Raw genomic sequence first — 23,158 nt, 5'->3', positions numbered from 1 at the left:
AAGAGGACATCTAGGTCTCTTTCTCTCTCATCTGCGATCATGGATGCGCTTAACCCCACGACATTGATGGAATGAAGAATCACAGATATGCAGCAACAGGACGTCGCGTTAGTTCAGGCCCTTCAGCATTTGGGAAGCGCTCGGGTTTCAGCAGAGAAGTCCCAGCAGCAGCATATGCATTTGATGATTGAGAATGGAACTACAGCTGAGGCGTATATTTCTTATACTCTTCATCACCAAGAGTGGAGCTGAGAAGATTCTTTGCTAGTTCATCCCGGTTGAGTACAGTGGGAAGTGCAGTCTGGATAAGGACGACCAGTGGTTCAAAGGTGTGGAGAGAATCTCCAATACTAAGAAGTGTCTTAGCGGGAGCCAGTTTAATCATTCAGGATATTTGATGACTGGGGAACAAATCATTGGTGGAGTAATAGTACATTTCTCTCATAGGAATTAGTCACGCAAAAGCTTTACTTAGATTTTTTCAACAACGTTCGGTTTGCGAAGGAAAATGGGGTTTCTGGAATGGGTCCAAGGGAACTTGACGTTGTACGGATATGCCGATCGATTTAAACATATTATGAGGTCTCATACTGAGAAAATGGATAAAGAAGGGCAGTGTAGAAAGTTTGCGAACGAGTTAAGGAGTGAAGTTAAGTTGATGATCAAGTGTTCGTGTACTCAGAAGTTTCCAGTTCTGATTGATATAGCGAGCGTATTTAACGAAGGCGGAAGTAGAAAGTCAGCAGATGCAATCACTAAGAGACGGAGGACGAAGGTGTATGGAGATACGGTTCCAGTAAGATTTTTTTTCAATCAATTGTACCGTTCGGTATTTCAGGACAACAAGGTTAGTAAGTTGTTTTAAACTGCGGAGGACATCATCTGTGGACGGTCGATCCTAACGTGGAGGGATGCAGGTAGTGTAAACGGGTTATAATGAAGAGTTATCGCGAACAAGAATGCTTACTGGGCAGAAAAGTTAGTTCACGATCGCTACTTGCTGGGAGATTTCAACCAAAGGAAGATGGTAGATCTTAGAGTAAAAAGCCGAATGTCAGAGTTATAGGTAGTAATGTTCGAAGTCAAGACGAGCGTCTGATAATTGTGTTCGACAAAACAGTTTTGTTTAACTGTCCTTGAGGGTTGCTTTTCAGTTTTAAAAATACTAAATCTTTGTACTTGTAAAGCTAATTGAAGAGCATTCTAAGGATTTTTATAAAACAAGAAAAATTAAATGTTAAATGATCATTAAATCCACTTAAACACAACTATTTCAAACATCAAAATATATTGCAGGATTGTTCTACGCCACCTTTATCAATTTAGGTTTTGATTTCTTCCTTTGTCTTCTCCACTGAATTATTGTTAATCTCCTCCTTCTTCCTTTTAGTTTCTACTGCATTTTCAGTTTCTACTGCACTCTTTTTTTGTTTTTTTTTCTCTATCTTTTTCTCTTTCTTGTCATTTAACTTGATATCTTTCTCACTTTTTCGTCTGTTTCTTTTCTCTCGCTTTTTGTTTCTCTTCTTTCTCCACGAATCCCAAAATGGAATGACTCTTTGGAGTCTCCACTTCAACAATAAGCAGGATAGGCTCCGAGTAAAAGCACCTTTGTCGGAGGTCAAAGAAGCCCTCAACAGGTTTATCGCCTGACCAAAATCGACACACACACACATATATATATATATATATATATATATAATTAGACAAATATTAAATAAAACAATTGGTATCGATCAGATTTTCTTAAACAAATAGCGAAAGAACAAGTCGTCAAGGGTGGATTGTGCAGGTTACCTTTGACTTCGTGATTTTCAGCAGATGTTCCTCCAAATCAGCAGACAGGAGATTATTCGAATCGTGAAGTGGATCTGAAAGATTATGAAGTGAATCTGGAAGACTGGTGGTTGTCAACGGTAACAATTTCAGATTATCCGACACAAGAAATAGACAAGGCCTCTTCATAAATCCCACACCATCTTCTTTTTTTCTATCGGAAGATCTTGGGTCCAACATTTTGATATCTTTGGGCTGTTGTAGCATATCATGTTTCTTTGAAATCATTCTCTTTTCACAGATGACACGACCGTTTTTATTTTTCATTTCTCCAAGGCCATACCAATATTTGGTAGTGTCATCTTGCTTTGGATTTAATAGTGGATTTCCCTCACAACCAAAATGAGGAGCCACCTTGGGATTCAGCAAGGATTTGTTCGATGACTCTATGAACCACGATGGATCCAGATTCTTCACACTTTTATACAAGTTACGAATGCTTCCTAAGGACAATCTGCCATTCCTAAACTTCAGAATAGATGCAAGAAGTGGTATGGGGTAGCAGGACAGTTTCTTATTCTTAAGGTTCAGAATAGATCCAAGAGGTGTTGTGAGGAAACTGGCCACAAAATCGACAAAATCTCCACCTGCTTCAACGAATTGAATCTTGTTGTCTGATTTACTCACCATTACCTTGATTTCTAAATAATCTTTACAATCACTTGGACCAATAACTCGTGAGAAAGAGACCGATCGCTTGGATGTTTTCTTTCCTAATAAGACATCGCTAAGAGGGGTTTCGGAGGTTAATGCTTGCTTCAGTATGCTAAGTATCTGAAAGAAGATAAGTAAAAGAACATACCAAATTCATAACAGTTAACACTATAAACTCCTACTATCCTATATTGGTATCATTCTTGAAACATAAAAGAATTCGTGCAATCGCTTCCTCATAAATATTACCTTTTCCCTGTCAAGAAGTATTTCCTCAGGCTCTGCGAGTTTTTTGTGTCGAGGTTTGAGCGTTGGTTTAATGAATTCACTGGGAGAGCTTCGACGCACTGTCAAGTTATCATAGATTAAGAACTTGGCCTTTCCTTTAACAAAAACGCCATCGTCAGCAGCAGCCTCTTCCAGCAGTTCTATTTCTTTCCTCATCAATGACCCGCAGTCGCACTTTACATCATAAAAGGAACTCACCAACAAATTACTTCCTTTTTTTGAACAGTTATGACACATGAAATACTTTGTGGGTTCTGAATCATCCACTTTCACTTTTAGTCTCTGGCAACAGCTCTCTAAGGGGTTGCGAGGAGAATGTAACATTTTCTGGCAGATATTGTTCCTGAAATCATCAGGCTTCAAATTATTAACACTCTTGTACAGCTCGTCGATGCAACCAAGTTTTATTTGTTGTTCAGAGCCGTTTGCAAGCCCTACTTGCTGTCCAGAGCCGTTCTCGCGCCCTTCTTGTTTTTGTTCAGAGGTGTTGTCTTGCCTTTGTTGTTGTTCAGAGCTGTTATCACGTCCTTCTTGTTGTAAGGAGGTGTTATTACGCCCTTCTTGTTGTTCATAGCCGTTGTCATGCCCTTCTCGTTGTTCAGAGGTGTTCTCACGTCCTTCTTGTTGTTGAGGGGTGTTCAAAAGACGGATGATAGTTCCCAATGGAAGGGTAAGGAAACTGAAGAGAACATCTACCAAGTCCCCGTCTGCTTCTGCTACAATCACACTAGTCTTCTCATGGTTCATCCAATATTTTAAACTCAAACGGTTTCCTACTTCTTCGTTTGAAGCCATAACTGAAACATAAAACTAAATAATATTAACCAATTAAAAAAAAAACAAATGTACAGTTTTAGTGAAGTTTCTGATTCAAATCAATTGTTGGTCCATTGTTGCACTTAGGCGATATTTATAGGAATCGCTTCTGCCAAGCATGCTGAGCACGTTGTCTATGGCTTTGGCATTCAATTCTCACTGAATGCAATTGAATTTTCTGAAGCATTGGACACTTTTCCTTTTAGTTACAGAGATACCATTCTTCTCTCTTCCATTATTTATTCTACGTCCAATTCATCCATTTTCAATATTTACTTTCTTTTCAAGTAAATAATACCTCAAGTGTATTTATTTGAATATAAGAAACATTGCAATTAAAATAAACGTAAGTTTAAAAATTTTGAAATATATGTTTATTTAAATCTAATATATATATATATATATATATATATATATATATATAACAATTAGAATATGAAAAAAATTTATTATTATTTTTAAAAACAACTGTTTTGAGAAAAATAATTTGTTTGCATGTGATGAATTAAAAAAATTAAATATTTATAATACACAAATCAAAAATGAAAATAAAATTATAAAATTTTATAGAAGATAAAATGAAAAAAATTTAAAACTTGGTATATAGCTTTAAGTAACAAAAATTTAGAAAGTGAATTCATACTTAAAATTTTGTAAATAATAAAAACATTAATAAAAATTAAATTCGTATTTAATAACATTTTTTTTAATTTGGTAGCTTAAGCATAAATATAAGCCAGTAAAAAATCATAAATTATATATATATATATATATATATATATATATAATCTTTTAATATTTTTTGTTTAATAATTATTGTAACACTATATTTTTATTTAATAATATCAAATAAACAAAATATTCAATATGTTGATAATACACAATAACTTTTAGAAAAATATATAGTACATTAATATATGGTTTAATAGGTTCGGAGGTCCTTATATTTGTGGGTTCGTTTCAATTGGGTCCTCCAATTTTGAAAGTGATCAATTTGGTCCCTAATTTAACAAAATTGAGTCAATAATACCCTTTCCGTTAAATGTAATGGATGACGTTAACTTTTTAAACATGTGGCATGTTGAGGCATCCTTTTATTTGCAGGTTGCACAGTTTTACTTGAAGGATGCTTCAACATACCACATGTTTAAAAAGTTAATGCGGTCCATTGCATTTAACGGAAAGGGTATTATTGACTCAATTTTATTAAATTAGGGACCAAATTGATCACTTTCAAAATTGGAAGACCCAATTGAAACGAACCCACAAATATAGGGACCTCCGAAACTATTAAACCTTAATATATTTATCCGAAATAATAATTATACTAACATAATATATAATTATACTAACAACATTGTTCACTCTTGTTGGGAGAGTTGAGTTTTTTTGCTAGGCGAGTTGATCAGCTCCCTGAGCGAGAACCGAATCTCGCCCTTCTCCTCTTTCAGCTTCAAGCTTCATCAATGATGATTTTGCTCCTTTGGGGTTGAGGAACAAGATGGATCACGAATTAAAGATGGAAATGTGAAGGGGAAGTACACTTGGAGCATGGAGCAACTGCCAAGAACCTTGGAAAAGGTTGTGCATCTCTTTATGGTTTCAATTTTTTCCTTATCTCTTCAATTTTGTGGAACCCTAAGTTCTCCACCTTGGAAGGTTTTTCCTATTTGTTGAGATTAGTTGTAAAACATGAAATTGTTATGTATTTTGTGATGTTAATGATATATGCTTTTTCAATTCATGTTAGTATTCAATTTATGTGCTCAATGTTTGTTTTGGTTTGACCAACCATACATGATTTGTGGTTCTTGATGTATTGGGAAATAAGATTTGAACCTATAACTAAAATTCAACACCTAATGGATGAAATTAAAATGTTTGTGGATGCATGAGGATGAAGTGGATGAATTCTAGTCTTAACAAATTGTAAATACTCTATGTTAAATTCCTAGCACACTAAATGTTTGATAAAAATACCAAAAAGAGTTTCTTGTATTTTTATGCACTTTGATGTCTAATTAAGATATGAAAGGAAGAGTTTTCATGTGTTGCACAAGTCCCTTAGGAGAGAACGATATTTATCACTTGTTACACTGCGATTGGTGCACTTGTCATTGGTTTTGCAACCAACAATCCTCTACTTCTATTAGTGACATATCTACGCCTAACTCATTCTCTGTTCACATCAAATAGATGATCATTGTAAGGATAGAAACAACACAGAAGAAAAGAAGAAAAAGTAAGCTAGTATTTCAAAAAGAAATCTTATTTCAACAATTCAAACAAATAATATAATCAAGCGTCAAATATCAAATTTCACTTCTCATAAACATACAATATATAGACTCAATTTATCCGGACACATGCTTTGACATAGATCTTTAGCGAAAGTGTGGACCCATAGTAGTATTTATGCTTTGTAGAGCTATAAACACAAGATTATCACCTACTACTCACGAGATTAATCTTTCAAACTTGAGACCAAAAGTTCAGGGTGAATACCGCCTATCATTCTCTCGCCCCCACCTTATTCATCTATATATGAGTTGAATGGTTGGTAGTATATAGGGATACTTCTTTTTTGAATTTCTATCTGTCAAACATAAATGAATACTTCACCAAGACATAAAATCTCTATTTGGGATTTTATCTCATAATACACATCATTCATTATTACAATCATATTTACATCCCATAAGCACCAACAATTCACAGTTAACACATGAAATTAATTTACATGAATCACTTTAAACAGTAAGAATCAAAAAATCACAAAAACACTTACATTGGCTTCATTTTAGGAAGCACTCAACGTCAAGGGTGGTGCTTAGCGAATTAGAATTAAAATGGTTCTAGACTTGTAGTGAAAAATAATGATCAGTGGTACCTTGCTACCGTTCAATGCCAAAGCTTTTACGAAATGACCACTCTGCACGACACCAGCATTGCTCAATGACACATAAAAAACAAATACACTTCATTCAATGATTTTGAAGAAATAATGACTTCTCCGAATGACCAAATTGATATTCCTGAATTGGGGTTTAGTTTAAAAAAAATTTCAATGTCAAATTTGGATACCAATGCTCAAAATCAAATCTCATTCCTTGAATTCAATATCGATTCAAACAATTACAATCCACATGCAACCAATTAAATCAACACAAAGTTAACATGTGTAACCATCAATATCATAATTTCAACCAATCTTAGACAAACTAAATATGCAGTTCAAATTATCAAAGCATCAGAACTTAAAAGAAGATAATTAGCTTCCTTTACCTGACAGATGACAAAAATATTATAGAAACCTTAAAACAACTCTAAAACACACAAGAAGTTTTATCTACTCCTACAAACAACAAAAATACGATTAGGATAGACCATTAGAACCACTGATCAACAAAGACTCAAACTGATGACTCAAAAGACACATGTAAGCTAAGTGGGACCCACATGCAACAAATATAAGAAACAACCAAAGAAAAAGGATTAAAAATCAACTTACTCAAACAAAGAAACTTATTGGTCCAAATTGAAGAGCTCACCACAAGGATAAATCCTACGATCCCAGTTCTTCAATCACACGAATAAAGGATAAGAACTCCTAGAGAGAAGTTAGAGAACTCTAGAAAAGTGGTTTCCAAAGAGATTATGTGTTTTAAAATAATGAAACTCGTTCATAACGAAACTATTTATATTAAAACTATTTAAATATTAAAATAGTCGAGTTTCACTAATTGTAAACCACTACCACTTATAAAATTTCATTTTCTAGGTCTTTACATTCTCCCAAACAAGAAAACTTTTGTCCACGAAATGCACTCATCAGGTAGAAAAAAAAGTATGCTTTCCTCCTTTTTCTCTTATCATAAACACTTAAACTTGATCGAGATAACACCTCCAACACTTTAATTGATTGAAAACCTTGTCTTTGTGCTAACTGATCTAGTGTTAAATAGTGTATATTTGTTTAGCCACTACTCTCAAAGCAACTTCTCAACCTCCAAACCTAAGCTTTAATGATCCCTTTATGCTTGACCAACCAATTTGTATCTGCTAAACTGAACTAACCTCCCATATGTCTTCCACTACCTCTTTGTTAAGATTTCGACAAGTATATCGAATCGTATCAAGTAATAATAAATGGTAAGACCAAGTATCGTTTTCCAAGACACTCACGACATTAAACAATTATGTGATTACTCAACTAATTAAAGACTCTAAAGAACATATTTTGGGGTTTTTGAATGCAAATGCAATAAAAAAAACATGAATGCAATTTGATCAATTGAGGCTAAATACAATAATGAATGAATGAAGTTGATGATATTGTTGTTGGGTTTTAGATTGTACTTAGTTTACTCTCATGCATATATGAATTCGTCTTCTTCATTACTGTTAATGTCATTTTCTAATTTACCTTAAACACGATGTCTCAGTGAAGAAAGCCTAATCCTAATTACTAGTTCACAATGTCTTGTCTCCTTAGCAATTAATCATGCATTACAATCAGTGAAGAAAGCCTAATCCTAATCCTAAAACTTTCTCTCTTCACACCTATTTCATATAAAACATATAATTAGGATGTAGATTCAAATATCGTTGATTTATCATAAATCATATTGACTCTTTTTATCTACATACTTGTAATATCTTATGTCACATTTTAAGTTGACTTTATTAACGGTTTGTATGAAGAAAGTTTAACTTTGTTTTTTCACACATAATGTTAATATTTACTATAATTTTTTTAATTTTAGTATTTCAAATAACTTTTACAAAATAAATGTAAGTCATATAAATATAATTTTATATAATTTTTAACATTAATGGCAATTTGATAATTTTAATTTTCTATTATTAAAATATTATTTTTAATCTATCACAAACTTTCACAAAAAAAAATATTTTTAAATTTACTTATTATCATATTTTCTATTTTTATGTCATCTCCTACATTAACCGTAATGGCAATAATAACCATAGCTTCTTATCTAACAAGTTTAAAATTAAACAATACAATAAATTTGTTGCAAAATGATTGTTTTATATCAATTACAGATCTCATATTAAAACGTATAGAGAATTAAATAAAACGATAAAAAAGAAGAAGATAAAAGTCACATAATTTAATTGACAAAAAGTTAAAGGACAGATAATTAATTAAAAATAATTTAAAATTTAAATACTAGATATACTCGACAATTAATTGAAATTCAATTAAAAATATTTATACATATGAAAAGTTAAAAATTTAACTAAACCAAAAATAAAATATAATGTTTACAACTAATCACGGAGATATCTTTCACAACAATGGAACGTACTTTTTTTTATGGTGTCATCACTGTGACTATTGGTCTGGTATATATTTATTAGAACCACAAGATCGCTTTCTTACATTCAAATTATTATTTTATTACAACATTCTATTTTTATTTTAATATAGTATTTTATTATGAAAAGAAATTGTCAGATGAATGCAGATAAACAGTGGTATCAAAATATTTTCCTATTTATTATATATGAAGGGCTGGCAGGAAAGTTTTTAATGTACACCTTTTTATTTTTCCACTCTTTTTAATATCTAACAAAAAATTAATATTTATACTTTTCTATTAATTTATTTTAAATTATTTTAGATTTTAAAATAAAAATATTATTTATTTAATGTTAGAAGAATGTTGAATGAAAAAAAATAAATATTAGAGTATGATCAGCCATTGAAAGGGTAATCTAACAGCCATTGAAAGGGTATGGTATCATTTATTACTTTATTGAGTGGCTACGGATATATTTCAAAAGGACTTCAGAAATGTTATAATCCAATCAGTCACGTAAAGAATAATAAAATAAAATCAATTCAAAATCCTAATAGATACCTATATTACCTTTACCTTTTGTTTTCTTTATTCTTTTCTTGTGTTTTTTTTTTCTTTATTCTTTTCTTGTGTTTTTTTTTTCTTTATTCTTTTCTTGTGTTTTTTTTTCTTTATTCTTTTCTTTTATTTTTCTTTCTTTCTCTCTTTTTCTTTTTGTATTTCATTATTATGTTACATGTATCTCTCTCATACTTCACTCTCCCTTTTAAATTTCGAATTCCATTTTCCATATATATCAAAACCAATTTATATAGTAGAGCAGCAGATATATTTTGAAACATTTCTATATAAATATTTTTTAATTTGTTGTAAGTTTAAAATTTGCTCTGATATTTATTAATTTACTATATCAATGTTTAAGTGTTTTTGTTACTTCAGTAGCAAAAGTTATTCTTTCAATTCATTTATCTTGACAGTTTTGGATTTGATTCGAAACGTTTCACGTGGCCTTTAGTACTTTTTTTTCTCTTATTCATTTTTCTATTACATGGAGCACAAGTAATTATCATGTATCAGTAAAAATGTCTAAATAATTAGTATCAATTTCAACAATATTTTATTGTATATATAATTAGCCATAATCAAATGACAATATCAAAATTTTACATGGTAAGTTTTAACAATTTTTAACTTACTTTTTCTTTCTTACTTACAAAGAAGGGAATATGACAAGCGCAATATCCTGACGTGTACTTGAAATGATTAATATTTTTTATATATTTCGTTTTTTCATTTTAACAATAATAATAATTTTAATCTAAATTATTAATTTAATAATTAAATATTAAATGTTTTTTTAATGATATATATATATATATATATATATATATATATATATATATATATATATATATAGGGGTTTGTTAACGCGCGTACGCCTGTTTTTCAGTTGGTACATTTTAGCAATGTGTACTGGGTTTTAGTAGACAAAAATATCCTTATATACAATGAATTTTAAGTTTTAAGGTTAAGGGTATTTTAATAATTTTCATTCTCAAAATTAAAAAAAAAAAAGAAACCCCCAAATCCTTACTCACCTTTCTCATTCCTCTCAACCCTTTCTCTTTCATCTTTCTCACTCCAATCTTTTCTCTGTCATCCGTACTCCAATTGAAAAAATCAGAAACACTTCCTGTTAAACAATCTTACAAAAAAATGATTTTATAATGAGTTTTCATCTTATAATTTTTGTCTTATCTAATTTTATCCAATTTTCACAAGCATAAAGGAATTGGTAATTGACCTGGAAAAAAATCAGAAATACTCGCTGACAATTTGTTACAAAATATGATTTTATAATGAGCTTTTATTTTATAATTTTTGTCTTATCTAATTTTATCTAATTTTCACAATCATAATGACATCAAAGGAATTGGTAATTGACCTGGAAAAAAAATCAGAAACACTCGTTGTTAAACAATTTCTTACAAAAAATGACTTTTCATTTTATAATTTTTGTTGAATATAATTTTATCTAACTTTCACAAGCATAATGACATCCGAAAGAATTGGTAATTAGCCTGGAAGGTTTTTTTAGAGATAATGATTCAAGATATGAAGATGATGAAATTAGACAGATCAGTGAAAATGGTGAAATTGAAGAGATATTGAATGAACCTTTGCCTGATTAGTGAAGATTGTTTAACGGCAAGTGTTTCTGATTTTTTTTCAATTAGGTTTACAGTAGGGATGACAGAGAAAAAAGATTGGAGTGAGAAAGATGAAAGAGAAAGGGTTGAGAGGAATGAAAGAGCTGAGTAAGGGTTTGGGGGGTTTCCTTTTTTTTTTTTTAGTTTTGAGAATGAAAATTATTAAAATACCCTTAACCTTAAAACTTAGAATCCATATATATAAGGATATTTTTGTCTACTAAAATCCGGTACACATTGCTAAAATGTACCAACTGAAAAACAGGCGTACGCGCGTTAGCAAACCCCATATATATATATATATATATATATATATATATATATATATATATATATATATATATATATATATATATATATATATATATATATATATATATATATATATATATATATATATATATATATATATATATATATATATATATATATAAAAGGTTTGCTAAGGCGTATATGCCTGTTTTTCAGTTGCTACATTTTAATAATGTATATCGGGTTTTAGTGGACAAAAATAACCTTATATCATGGATTCTAAGTTTTAAGGTTAAGGGTATTTTACTAATTTTTATTCTCAAAACTAAAAAAAAAGTCTCAAACTCTTGCTCACCTCCTTTATTCCTCTTAACCATTTCTCTTTCATCTCTGTCACTCCAACATTTTCTGTTCCAATGATAATCCGTTTAGATGTGAGCAGGTGTAGATGAGGTGCCTCTGGAGCATACATTGGAGAGAGACGATGTCGCTGCTTAGCCTAGTTAGGATTCTTAGTTGTTTTATTTATTTTGAAATACTCGGCTGTATTTAAAGTTTTTAATTACAACCATTTCGGGATGACTGTAATCTTACTACTTTATATGTGATTCTTCCTCTTCCAATTGTTCTATTATATTAAAATGTGGACTATTATATTATATAGTTCTATATAATCTGGAATCTTACATTAAGTACACTACAAAATATGTTAAAATATAAGGATGATATTAGTATGAAAAAAAAACTAACATCAATAAACTATAAAATAGTCGAAGTAATGTTGAACTTATAACATAAAAACTCTTTGAATAAATTGCTGTCTAGTATTTATTGCATACTTTTTGTTGAAAAAGCTAAATTTTGGAAATAATTAAATAAACTAATAAAAAGTTATTAGGCTTATGAAATCTAATGTAATGAGAAAATGATAATCCTAAAGAATATTAACATAGAAAAGAAAGGACACAAATTAATTAAGCATTTGCTATAAAGAGATCAAATGCATAGCTCAACGAAAAGATTATTTTCCCTCAATTTAATACAACACAGGTAAAACCTCTCAATGCTCACACGCATCATTTAACTAAACCGATGAAGCTGGTGGGATCACTTTCTCGTATACTCTCAGAACTCTCTTGCAGTGTTTCTTGGTGTTACGATTTGGAACAGTGACAAGTATAGCCAAATCACAATTAAGGTTATTCAATTCGAATAACAGAGGTGCGTTTCGTGGCTTATATAAATATCAATCTATCAATCTGCTGTATATGGCCTCATGTTTTATTTGAGTTTTTAAGAAATTTGACTCATACAAAGATAGATATTACTTTCAGTTTTTAAGATTTTTCAACCCTCACTGTTTTACAAATATTATGAAGTTATGAAATAATAACTTGAAGTTTTACAGAGCAGCAGCAGTTCTAAAAGGAGAGAAATATTCAGAACGCGTATAAAGGAGAAAAGAAATGGAAAATGGAGTTGTTGATGGTGATGAATCCGAGGCTTCTTATTCTTAGTCTGTCTCACACTCCAGGTCAGATCCTTAACACTGCCCTTAATTGCTGTTACTTCATATCTTTTAATGGATTCATTGATGAAATGATACTACAAATAAATATAAATGCTGTATTTAGCTGAATTAGTGTCGGTTCCTGGAAAATTTTGTTAATGTGTTCATCACAGAAATTCGGTAAGTGACTGATAAGCTACTATTTAAATTAGTAATGTGATTGAGCCGACTCAAATTAATGTTATGTCAGTGGTAAAGTGGAAGAATAAAGTAAAAATAACTTTCTCTCTCTTTCAATTTCTTCCCTTCTCTTTCGACTTCAATTTCCCTCTTCGAAAATCCCTTCCAGAACTAAAAAAACGAAGTTCCTTCCTAAGCCGAAAATCTCCTTGCCCCTTGGACTCGCGCAATCCTCCATGCCCGCTGTTGAACTCGCCCACGATTGCGATTGCATGCGGTCATTGTTATTGGTGTCGGAGTTGTTACCGGTGTTTCTCCTGAAGGATCGGTTGCACTCGATCCCCTTTGCATAGACGTTGCCTTGTGCAGCATGGCGGCGATGAGGGTGAAGATGGCCTTCTTCACATAACAGACTTGGCCGTCGCCTAGCGGTGTAACTTCGAGCGCGTCGAAAAGGAACTGAGGCTGAGTGTCGCGAGAGATAAACTGGGCTATATTAGTTTTTTTTTCTAAATATAAATCCAGAATCGGCCTAACCCATACTTGTTGCATATATTAATTTAAAAACTATATATTGTGTATGGGATAAAACGACGCAAGCACTAACAAGCATTTTTCCTTTAAGATACACCATTTTATTTTATCATATATGGTGTAAGAAGTTGTAAGTTCTTTTCTAATACAATGTTCTTTACAACAAATATCAAACTCATTTCAGCATTCTTCATCGCAATTTCTTAGGAGATTTTTAATGCCCTTTCTTGATTTCTTTTCAACTCTGTCTTAAAAGTGTTAAATGCATGAAAGACTTCCGACTTTTTCTATAAAAATTTGGATCCATGCATTTTTAGAATGATCATTAATAGAAGTATTTCAATACTTATTACACCTATTGGATACATGTTTTTATTGGGCCACGTAAATTTAAATGTAAAAGGTCCAAAACATTCTTTGTTCTTCATGAAAAATGAGATTGATGTTGTTTGCTATGTTTAAGTATTGACTTACCATTCCTTTTTGTTTAAGGATCTTTAGTCCTCCAAAATTCAAATGACCAAGATAATGCCAAATTTAAAAAGGATCCTTAAACTAGATTCAAGGATTTCAATATTTGGAGGAAAAGTCAGTTTTAATTTTTACAAAGCATCGCTAATAAAATCAGAGATTTGATAAGTGCTTTTGCAAGTGGTGATAGACTAATAGTGTAACCTTTTTTTGTTGTAATTATCCAACACCTAACATATCGTATTTCAAATCAGGAACATATAAAATATCAACAATTGTTTCAACAAAATCATTATCAGTTTTTTTTAGTATCACCTTTTCTCATTCCTTTCATCAAAGAAAATCCTCAAAGCTCACACTACACTGAAAATCTTCATTTAGAAATGAAAAATCATATTTAATTTCACTCATCTAGTTATTGTATTTGTTACGGAATTGGCCAACTCTACGATAAGTGCATGGTCTTGTAGTAAGTAATAAGTATTTTATTTTTCTTTTCTAAGAGGCTTGTTAACACATTTTAACTTATAGCTGAATTAGATAATAATGTTTCCAAAAATACATTAAAAACTCTTTATATCTTTATCAAACAGTTTATATTCGACCGAAATTAAAAAATGATAAAAATATAATCCATAAGTAAAACTTAAATTTAACTTTTTATTGTATAAATAATATCAGGTTCTAGAAAATATCAGGTATATAACAATAATAATAGAAAAAATACGGGATACAAATAATAAAGGAAACTAACTAATATAATGCACAAAGCTCCATAAGGGTACGAAATACTGAACGTTCAACAATTACTCAAAACGAGACCGAATGCTTGGAGCGAGACCAAGAGGTCTCCTGTTCCAGAACAGATTAAAATCAAAGAGGGTTACCATCGGGTTTGAGAAGGAACCGGTTACAATCATATATAACAGGGACGACTAAAACGAACGTACATTACAAAGTGAGCCAATTATATGAACTAACTCCTGAGAGCTCCATCCGAACGCCGAAAAGACGATGCCAAGTAATAAGACTCTAAGCTGGAACCGAATGGATGTAGACACTTCAAGATATTCAAAGAATAATACTAGAAGAATTCTCATGAAGAAACCGAATGTTTATAATTACTTAGCTTATTTGAGTTTAGCATCAAGAAAATGAATGCCAGTTAATGACTGAACACTATAGTGAGCGAACCCTAGTGGGCTTGAACGAACGCTCTTATTATGAAGTTTAGTTTAAGGAACTAAAACGAGTGTCTGATGTAAGACCAAACACTTGATTAGGACAAACACTTGATATAAGACCAAGTGCTACTAATCTTAAAGAGGAGAGACTTGATAATTATATTAAGATACTATTGGAGTAGTGTTTAAGAATAACTACAATATACAATTACATACATACATACATACATACATATATATATATATATATATATATATATATATATATATATATATATATAGATACTTAAGTTTATAAGAGAATACCAAGACATAACTATGCTTGGCCGAACGCTCAAGCACGGTATTTCGAAATGCAGACCTCATCCTCAACTAGGATTCTTCCCAAATGAAAGGAATCCACTTCTAACCAAGTTCACTAGAAAACCGAACAGTTTCTTAGGGGAATTTCATACAAGGATCATTTATTTTTCCAACTCATTTCTTAACATATAGTTTCATAACTTTATACATTCATATCATAATCAATTTTCATATTTCATACCATCCAAACATAGAGATTTCATATATTTCATGCATCATAACATAGCTCAATCATTTTTCATATCCAATCATCAAGTCAACGAACGTTCATACAACACATAATCATACAAATTAAATTTGTTTCGGTGAGATTTTGTGAGACCGAGCGCTAACCTCCGACTGATGCGATCCACCTGCCTGCATCCAATTTGGACCGATCAGTCACCTTCAATCTTGCCCGTTCGGTTGTGAAAAGAGGGGAGGTACCTGCAAAAGGCACTCAAACGCTCAAGTTATGAGCGGTTTATGAACTGTTTGCTACAGTTAAAATATTGTCATCATAATTAGGACGTAAATAGGTCGTATTGTAGTATGAGTAGAATCTGTCTTTACCTTAAACCTAAACCCTTATTTATAGAGTTTAAAGGAATATGACACATTAATTTACCTCTTAATGACCATTAATGCAAACCTTAATTGTTTAACGGTAGCCGTTATCACATTCATTGTGCATTAACTCTACTCAATAGTTGTCGAGACCGAACGGATGAAAAGCTGATTGACACCGATCGGTAGCCTGTGAGCCTGACTGATCGGTAGCCAGTGAGCCTGACCGATCAGTAGCTAGTGAGCCTGTAGTAACAAAACTAATAAGCTTCCCTTACCTCTGAGCGTGAACGAACGTCCCAGAGACAGAATACGGTTCACTTGACTACAATTCCTTCTACCCTCAACGCTCAACAACTCTTCAAACCAAAATCAAACAACATGCCAAAATGTTCAGAATGAGACTATGAACTCATGCAACAAGAACTTGGTTTGCATGTGCCAGAGAACGAATGACAGAGTGAAGGGAAGGACTTACCAGCTCAGTTTCACCAACCGAACAGTTTTTCTGGAAGCTCTTGACGCCGTAAGTACTTCTACGGTGTCTGAATGATGATCGAGGAAGAGAAAGGGTGAGATTTCGTAGAGAGAAGGGAGAGCTTTTAGAGAGAAGAAGGAGAAAATGAGATTTCAGAGTTTGGAGGAGAGGTTGCATGCAGAGAATGGCGTGGATTTATGAAAACTCAAAGTTTTCATTCCAACGTCAAGAACGAGCGTCCGCTCATCTGCCGACACCTGTCTTCCACTATCTGATTTTCGGATCCTCTTCGCTTGACACCGGGCGTCCGTCATCTGAGTGTCGAGCCCTCATTTTGACTCGTGAATTCTACTGAAACGAATCCTGAATACGTTTTAAATGGGCTCTGACAACATCAATTCAAATAAATATTTAAACAATTATTATGATTTAGATTATAAATAATTTAAATAATTATTAAAAATAAATAAAACTAAAGTCAATTTACATTAACCTTGACTTCAATAATAGGCCTATTAAATATAAACAAGTCTTCTTAATTTAAATATATATTAATACTAAAAACAAATGTCTAAATATTTATTAAATTAGTATTAGATAAGATATTCTAAACTTAAATAAATATAAATGTTAATACATATTGCTCCCGGAACCACTAATTTTAATTTAAAATTAAATTACATTAAAGTTAAATATACAAATATTAGCTTAATAAAATTAAAAAGAAGTAAATGCTTTTTTAATTTCAGATTAAATTAAATAATTAGAAATATTAAAATTAAATAAAATCAATGCTAATTATAACAAAATTTTGACAAAATGCATTTCATCCAATAAGTTTTACAATGTTGCAGGCTCTCGACTAGTAGAGGACAGAGAAAGAGTCTGACAGACGCAGGAGATGGAGCTTTTGGTAATGATCAAGTATTTTCCTCAGTGTTAGTTTGTCTTATTGGTGAGAAGCAAGGAGAGAGGTAAGTCCGTTTTATATATGATTAGTAAAACTGAGCTTTTTATATATATTTTGTTATCATGTTTTCTTATTTTAATCAGATAAAGGTTTATTTATATTAATTTATAAAATTTTAAAGTCATTTAAGTATAATATTTGTATTATTGTTTTTTATATATGATATGCGTATCTTTAGAAAATAATGTATGTATCATAGGATTTCGTTCCATTTTTTACCGAAAATTTATAGTTGATATGAATATCAATATGGATAACATTATATTTGATTTTTAATTAGATATGGGAACGAAGAATATGTATATATTGGTTTCCGTCTTTATATTTGTGACAATATATTTCATCTCTATTTCATATTTTTTTAAATTACTAAATTATTTATAATTTAATTTTATATATATATATATATATATATATATTTTGATATTTCAAATTATTTGACTTATTTTATATCTATAAAATCGATATATACTTTTAAGATATTTTTTTTATTACAATCTTGATTAAATTTAGTTTTTTGAGATATGTTTAAATGATGTATTATAAATTTTAGTGAATAAAAATATACTTTAAGTCTCACATTTAATTATTTTTATTTTTTTAATATTTTTATTTATTGTTTATATTTTTTTACGAAAAAAATTGATTTTCAATTTCAAGTATAAAATTGCCTAAATCATTCATTGATTTACTATGTAATATAAAAACTTACTTCTTTTATTTATTTTCCTTAATCCTTAAGTTTTGTTTTATTTGAAAAGTTTTGTTTTGGTAAAACAAGTTTATCTATCAACTCTTCAACTATTTTTATATTTGGGAAGTTTTGATATATATAAGGAATTTTCCTTCTAATCATAAGTTTAATTATAATTTCTTTTTCTGCGATTTTATTTAATCATGTATTAAATAATTTTTTTCACATTCTTTTTAATATTTTCATTCATTGTTTATATTTATTTCGTAAAATTTTGTTTTGATAATTTTTATATAGTTACTTTTGTTAAATAATTCTTTCTTATAAGTAATTTTACCACCAATTCAATGAAAATAATTTATTTATTATAATATAATAATTTAATATTATTTTCATAATTTCTTTTACATTATTTAACATAGAAGTTCAAAAAAAGTTAAATATTCATGTTTACATTTAATTTTTTATTTGTTTAATATTTTTTCTCTATTAAATTTCGTTCAATATAATATTTACTTGGTGAATCTGAAAAGATATAGTAAAAATATTTATATTTATAATATTACTAAACTTAATATTTGTCTTTTTTTTATAATTTTAAAAAAATACTTTTTAACTTTATCCACATTCTTCCATTAGTATTTGCAAAATTTATAGGTGTTTTAGTTGTGAAATTTTATTTCTGTTAATTGTGTAATATTCTATATAATTAATTGGTATTCTGATTTTAAATTTATATTCTTATAATTTTCTTTTCTAAATTTTTATAATTCTTTTAAAATATTTGATATTGAAGATATTAAAATATGTCTTTTTGATATTAAATATTTGATAATAAAAGATTATTTTTTCATGATTTTTATTTTTTTTATAAAATATAATTAATTGAGTAAGAAAGCGATTATGGTGACAAGTAAAGGATGTATCTGTTATCTACAAAAATCTTATATCTTACGATGATGATATGGTTGAACTTTTACATTTAAGATGACTACGAGATAATAAAACTTGTTTTTACCTCTTTGTATGTCATTCCTAGGAATCTTACTGTTTCCAAATGTGTTGTATGATAAGATAATTCAAATTATATGACTAAAAATAGGTCCATTGATTAGAAAAACCTTTCATGGATTGAGTGATTTTTATTAGATAAAAAGCTAACGATTTTTTTGCAAAATTTGATTTGATTGTGATTTGATGTATCTGACATTTAGTATATGACAATTGATGTTTCTCATAGGTCACACAAAAAATATTATATATGAGAGTTAGAACACGACACTTTATATTTAAGAACGTATTAACTAAGTATCATGCTTTATTCATAACATGATCTACTTAGCCTTGAGACAATATGCAACAAATTTAATGAAGATCAACTGAGAAATAATTATGGACTATATTGACAAATAAAAAATCTCAAAAATTTCAACTAAAAAATAATTCATATCAACTATGATTAAAAAGTTACATCGGTCAAAAATTAGTCTCATTAACATCAATAAAATAGACCTAGCTGATATTGCTTGAAAAATTGGCGTGCTAATGTTGATTTAATAAAATAATGATCGACGTTTTCTCGAGAAAATATTGATAATCATTAATTGAGAAAATCTTGATTAAACATTGGTCGAGAACTATTATGAGTTATGTTCTTATGAAAATATGTCGAAAAAACATTAACGACATCCATTGAAAATATATGTTTTTCACAGACCAGTCCTCAATGTTACTCCTATTCACTCTACCAGTTCACAACAGCCACATATTGTTGCTGACAACAACATTTGGAATAATCGTTTAGGTCACTTATCTGATAAGAGACTAGGGATTCTCAAATGAAAATATCCTTACATAAACTCTAGACTAGATAACTGTAATGCTTGTCACATTGCCAAACAAAAGAACCTTCCCTTTACTTCACATAACTTTGTTGCTTTACATGCCTTTGACATTATCCATGTAGATATTTAGGGATCTTGTTCCACTGCATCTATACATTTTCATAGATATTTTCTAACAATTGTAGATGATCATACTAGATACACATGTGTTCACTTAATGCGTGCTAAATCTGAAACACAAAATCACATTCTGCATTTAATTTCTTGTGTAAAAAAACCAGTTTCAAACCACTATTAAAATTCTCAGATTTAATAATGGGTCAAAATTTACTATGCATGATTATTTGAACTCTCAAGGCATCATTTATCAAACTTCTTGTAATGAAACAACCCAACAAAATGAGATTGTTGAAAGAAAACACCAACATCTTTTAAATGTCACTAGGGCCTTGCTTTTTCATTCCAAACTTTCCACTCAATTATGGACTTATGCCCTCAACTATGCCACTCTTGTCATCAATATTATGCTCATCCCCCTTTCTCCATAACAACTCCCCACATGACAAACTTTACCATACAACTTTTGATATCACAAGACTTAGAGTCTTTGGCTGCCTCTACTACACCAACACCCTTCACTCTCATAGAAAAAAACTTGATCCACGTGCCACAACCAACGTTTTACTTGGTCTTCACCCTACTACAAAATGGTACATCACTTACAACCTTGACACTCATGACATTCACATCTCTAGAAATGTTATTTTCCGTGAAAATGAATTTCTTGATATGACATCTACTTCCTCACTGCATTCCACTTTACCTCTGCCATTACCGGATAATACCATTCTGCATGATACTGATCAGTACAACCACCCCATTCCTACTCATCCCTCTCCCCCTAATAATAATGAAGAACATATAAATAACAATCTTCTTTCCCCTAGGCGTCTGCTCGCACTAGAACCATACCTACATATCTAAAAGACTTTCAAATAGCATCCTATAGTATCATTACAAACAAGCATCCTATTGAACATGTGCTCAGTCTCGATAAACTATCTCCTGCATATAGAACTTTTATTTCCTCTATAGACAACACTCATGGTCCCACTGATTACGAAGAAGCTATACAACATGAGCATTGTCGTGTCGCTATGGAAACCAAACTCACTGCCCTTGAATAGAACCATACTTGGACTCTCACTGCTCTCCCTCCCCACAAGCAAGCTATAGGCTGTAAATGGGTTTATAAAACCAAGCTCAAAGCCGATGGCACAATTGACAGATTCTAGGCTCGTCTCTTTGCTAAAGGATATACACAATTGGAAGGTATTGATTACTTTGACACTTTGTCACCAGTTGTCAAACTCACTACAGTTCGGTTAATCCTATCATTTGCTGCTGCGAAGAATTGGCATCTAAGGCAACTAGATGTCAACAAATGCTTGTTTACATGGTGATTTAAATGAAGAAGTCAACATGCATCCACCAACGGGTGTCACTCTCTCAGCTCCTAACCAAGTATGTCTCCTACACAAATCTCTTTATGGCTTGAAACAAGCTAACAGACAATGATATGACAAGTTGTCCTCCTTCTTTCTCTCTCATGCATTTACTCAAACATCTGGTGACCACTTTTTATTTACTCATCACAACGATGAGACAATCACCATCTTATTACGTTGATGATATCATCCTTATTGGTAATAACATGCATGCAATTGATAATATTACTACTCTGCTCAATGAGAATTTCAAACAACGAAATATGGGTAACATGTTTTACTTCTTGGGTTTTGAGGTCGCTCGTAAATCTGTAGGAATTTATCTATCGTAGCGCAAGTATGCACCGGACCTTCTCAGGGAAGTTGGGATGCTCGTCGCTGCCCCTGTTAGCACGCCCATGAATTTCTCCACAAAAGTCTCCTCCGAAGGACAACCGCTTGCCGACCCTACTGCCTTTCGCCACCTGATTGGGCGCCTCATTTACGTCACGAACACTTTCCCTGACATCACTTATGTCGTTCACCGTCTTAACCAGTATGTTGCTTCACCAACTCAAGCTCATCACCAAGTTGCCTTTCGCATCCTCCGCTACATCTAAAATATCCCTGGTCAAGGTATATTTCTCAAAGCAAGCAACAATGTTACCTTAAAGGCTTACAACAATTATGATTAGGCTAAATGTCTTGACTCAAGAAAATCCACCATTGGTTATATTGTTTACCTCAGAGACTCACCAATATTTCATGGAAGTCCAAGAAGTAATCCATTGTTTCTTGTAGCTCCTTTGAAGCCGAATATCGCGCCCTTCACCAACTGTATGCGAAATTCAATGGCTTTAGTCATCTCATGAGCGACCTTCACCTTCTTTTCTCCCAACCTGCCACCATCTTCTGTGATAACCAATTTGGCATCAAGATTACTACTAATCAAGTTTTCCACGAACGTACAAAACGTATTGAGATAGACTGCCACCTCATTCACGAGGAAGTCCTGCTTCCTATTTATTCTACTCTCCAACTTGCAGACATCCTCATAAAGCCACTTCCTCCTTTTTCCTTCCACCATATCAATTCCAAGCTTCACACCATATACAAAACATTTATGGATGAATATTATTTCATATTTATTATTATTTTATTGTTTCTACTAACTAGAATACAGACAACAATTTCTTTTAAATTGACTTTATCATATTACTCCAAAAATAACTTAAAACTATTAGGATCATGAAGACTATGACTATATATAAAAGAGTACAAGGTGAATTTAGAAAGATCCTATTACCTAGTCTAGTAAGAACACATGGAAAATTCTTAATAAATAATTTGTCGTAACAAATTTTTTTAGTGAAACACAATGTTAATTCACTGTAAGTCATTTGTAATAATAAAATTGACGACTTTTATAAATTCAAAACCGTGGAATAACACCATCAGACAATGTAATCATTTTAAAATAGATGAAAAGTTCTTGCTTGATTTACCGTTTTGTG

General features: G+C 31.1%; 1 protein-coding gene and 1 long non-coding RNA gene across 2 annotated transcripts in view; one reads left to right on the top strand and one right to left on the bottom strand.

The window, feature by feature from the left end:
* LOC148191350 (uncharacterized) overlaps positions 1-12,818 on the top strand; it is a 94,005-nt gene extending 81,187 nt beyond the window's left edge. The window contains exon 4 of the long non-coding RNA XR_015782819.1: positions 12,794-12,818. This is a non-coding gene — a long non-coding RNA (uncharacterized LOC148191350). The remainder of the gene's footprint in view (positions 1-12,793) is intronic.
* LOC148191351 (uncharacterized) lies at positions 1,197-3,765 on the bottom strand. The gene is made up of 3 exons (XM_088102353.1): positions 2,740-3,765; positions 1,798-2,610; positions 1,197-1,649 (listed from the first exon to the last, which is right to left on the bottom strand). Exons 1-3 carry the CDS (start codon positions 3,571-3,573, stop codon positions 1,323-1,325), a joined length of 1,974 nt encoding a protein of 657 aa, XP_087958479.1. The 5' UTR covers positions 3,574-3,765; the 3' UTR covers positions 1,197-1,322.
* Positions 12,819-23,158: the final 10,340 nt, after the last annotated feature.

The sequence above is a fragment of the Vigna umbellata genome, chromosome 11 (assembly GCF_029865625.1).
Source record: "Vigna umbellata cultivar VRB3 chromosome 11, Vumbellata_1.0, whole genome shotgun sequence".
NCBI classification, from domain to species: Eukaryota; Viridiplantae; Streptophyta; class Magnoliopsida; order Fabales; family Fabaceae; genus Vigna; species Vigna umbellata.
Note: the sequence above shows the minus strand (reverse complement) of the source record. Positions and strands in the feature narration are given on the sequence as shown.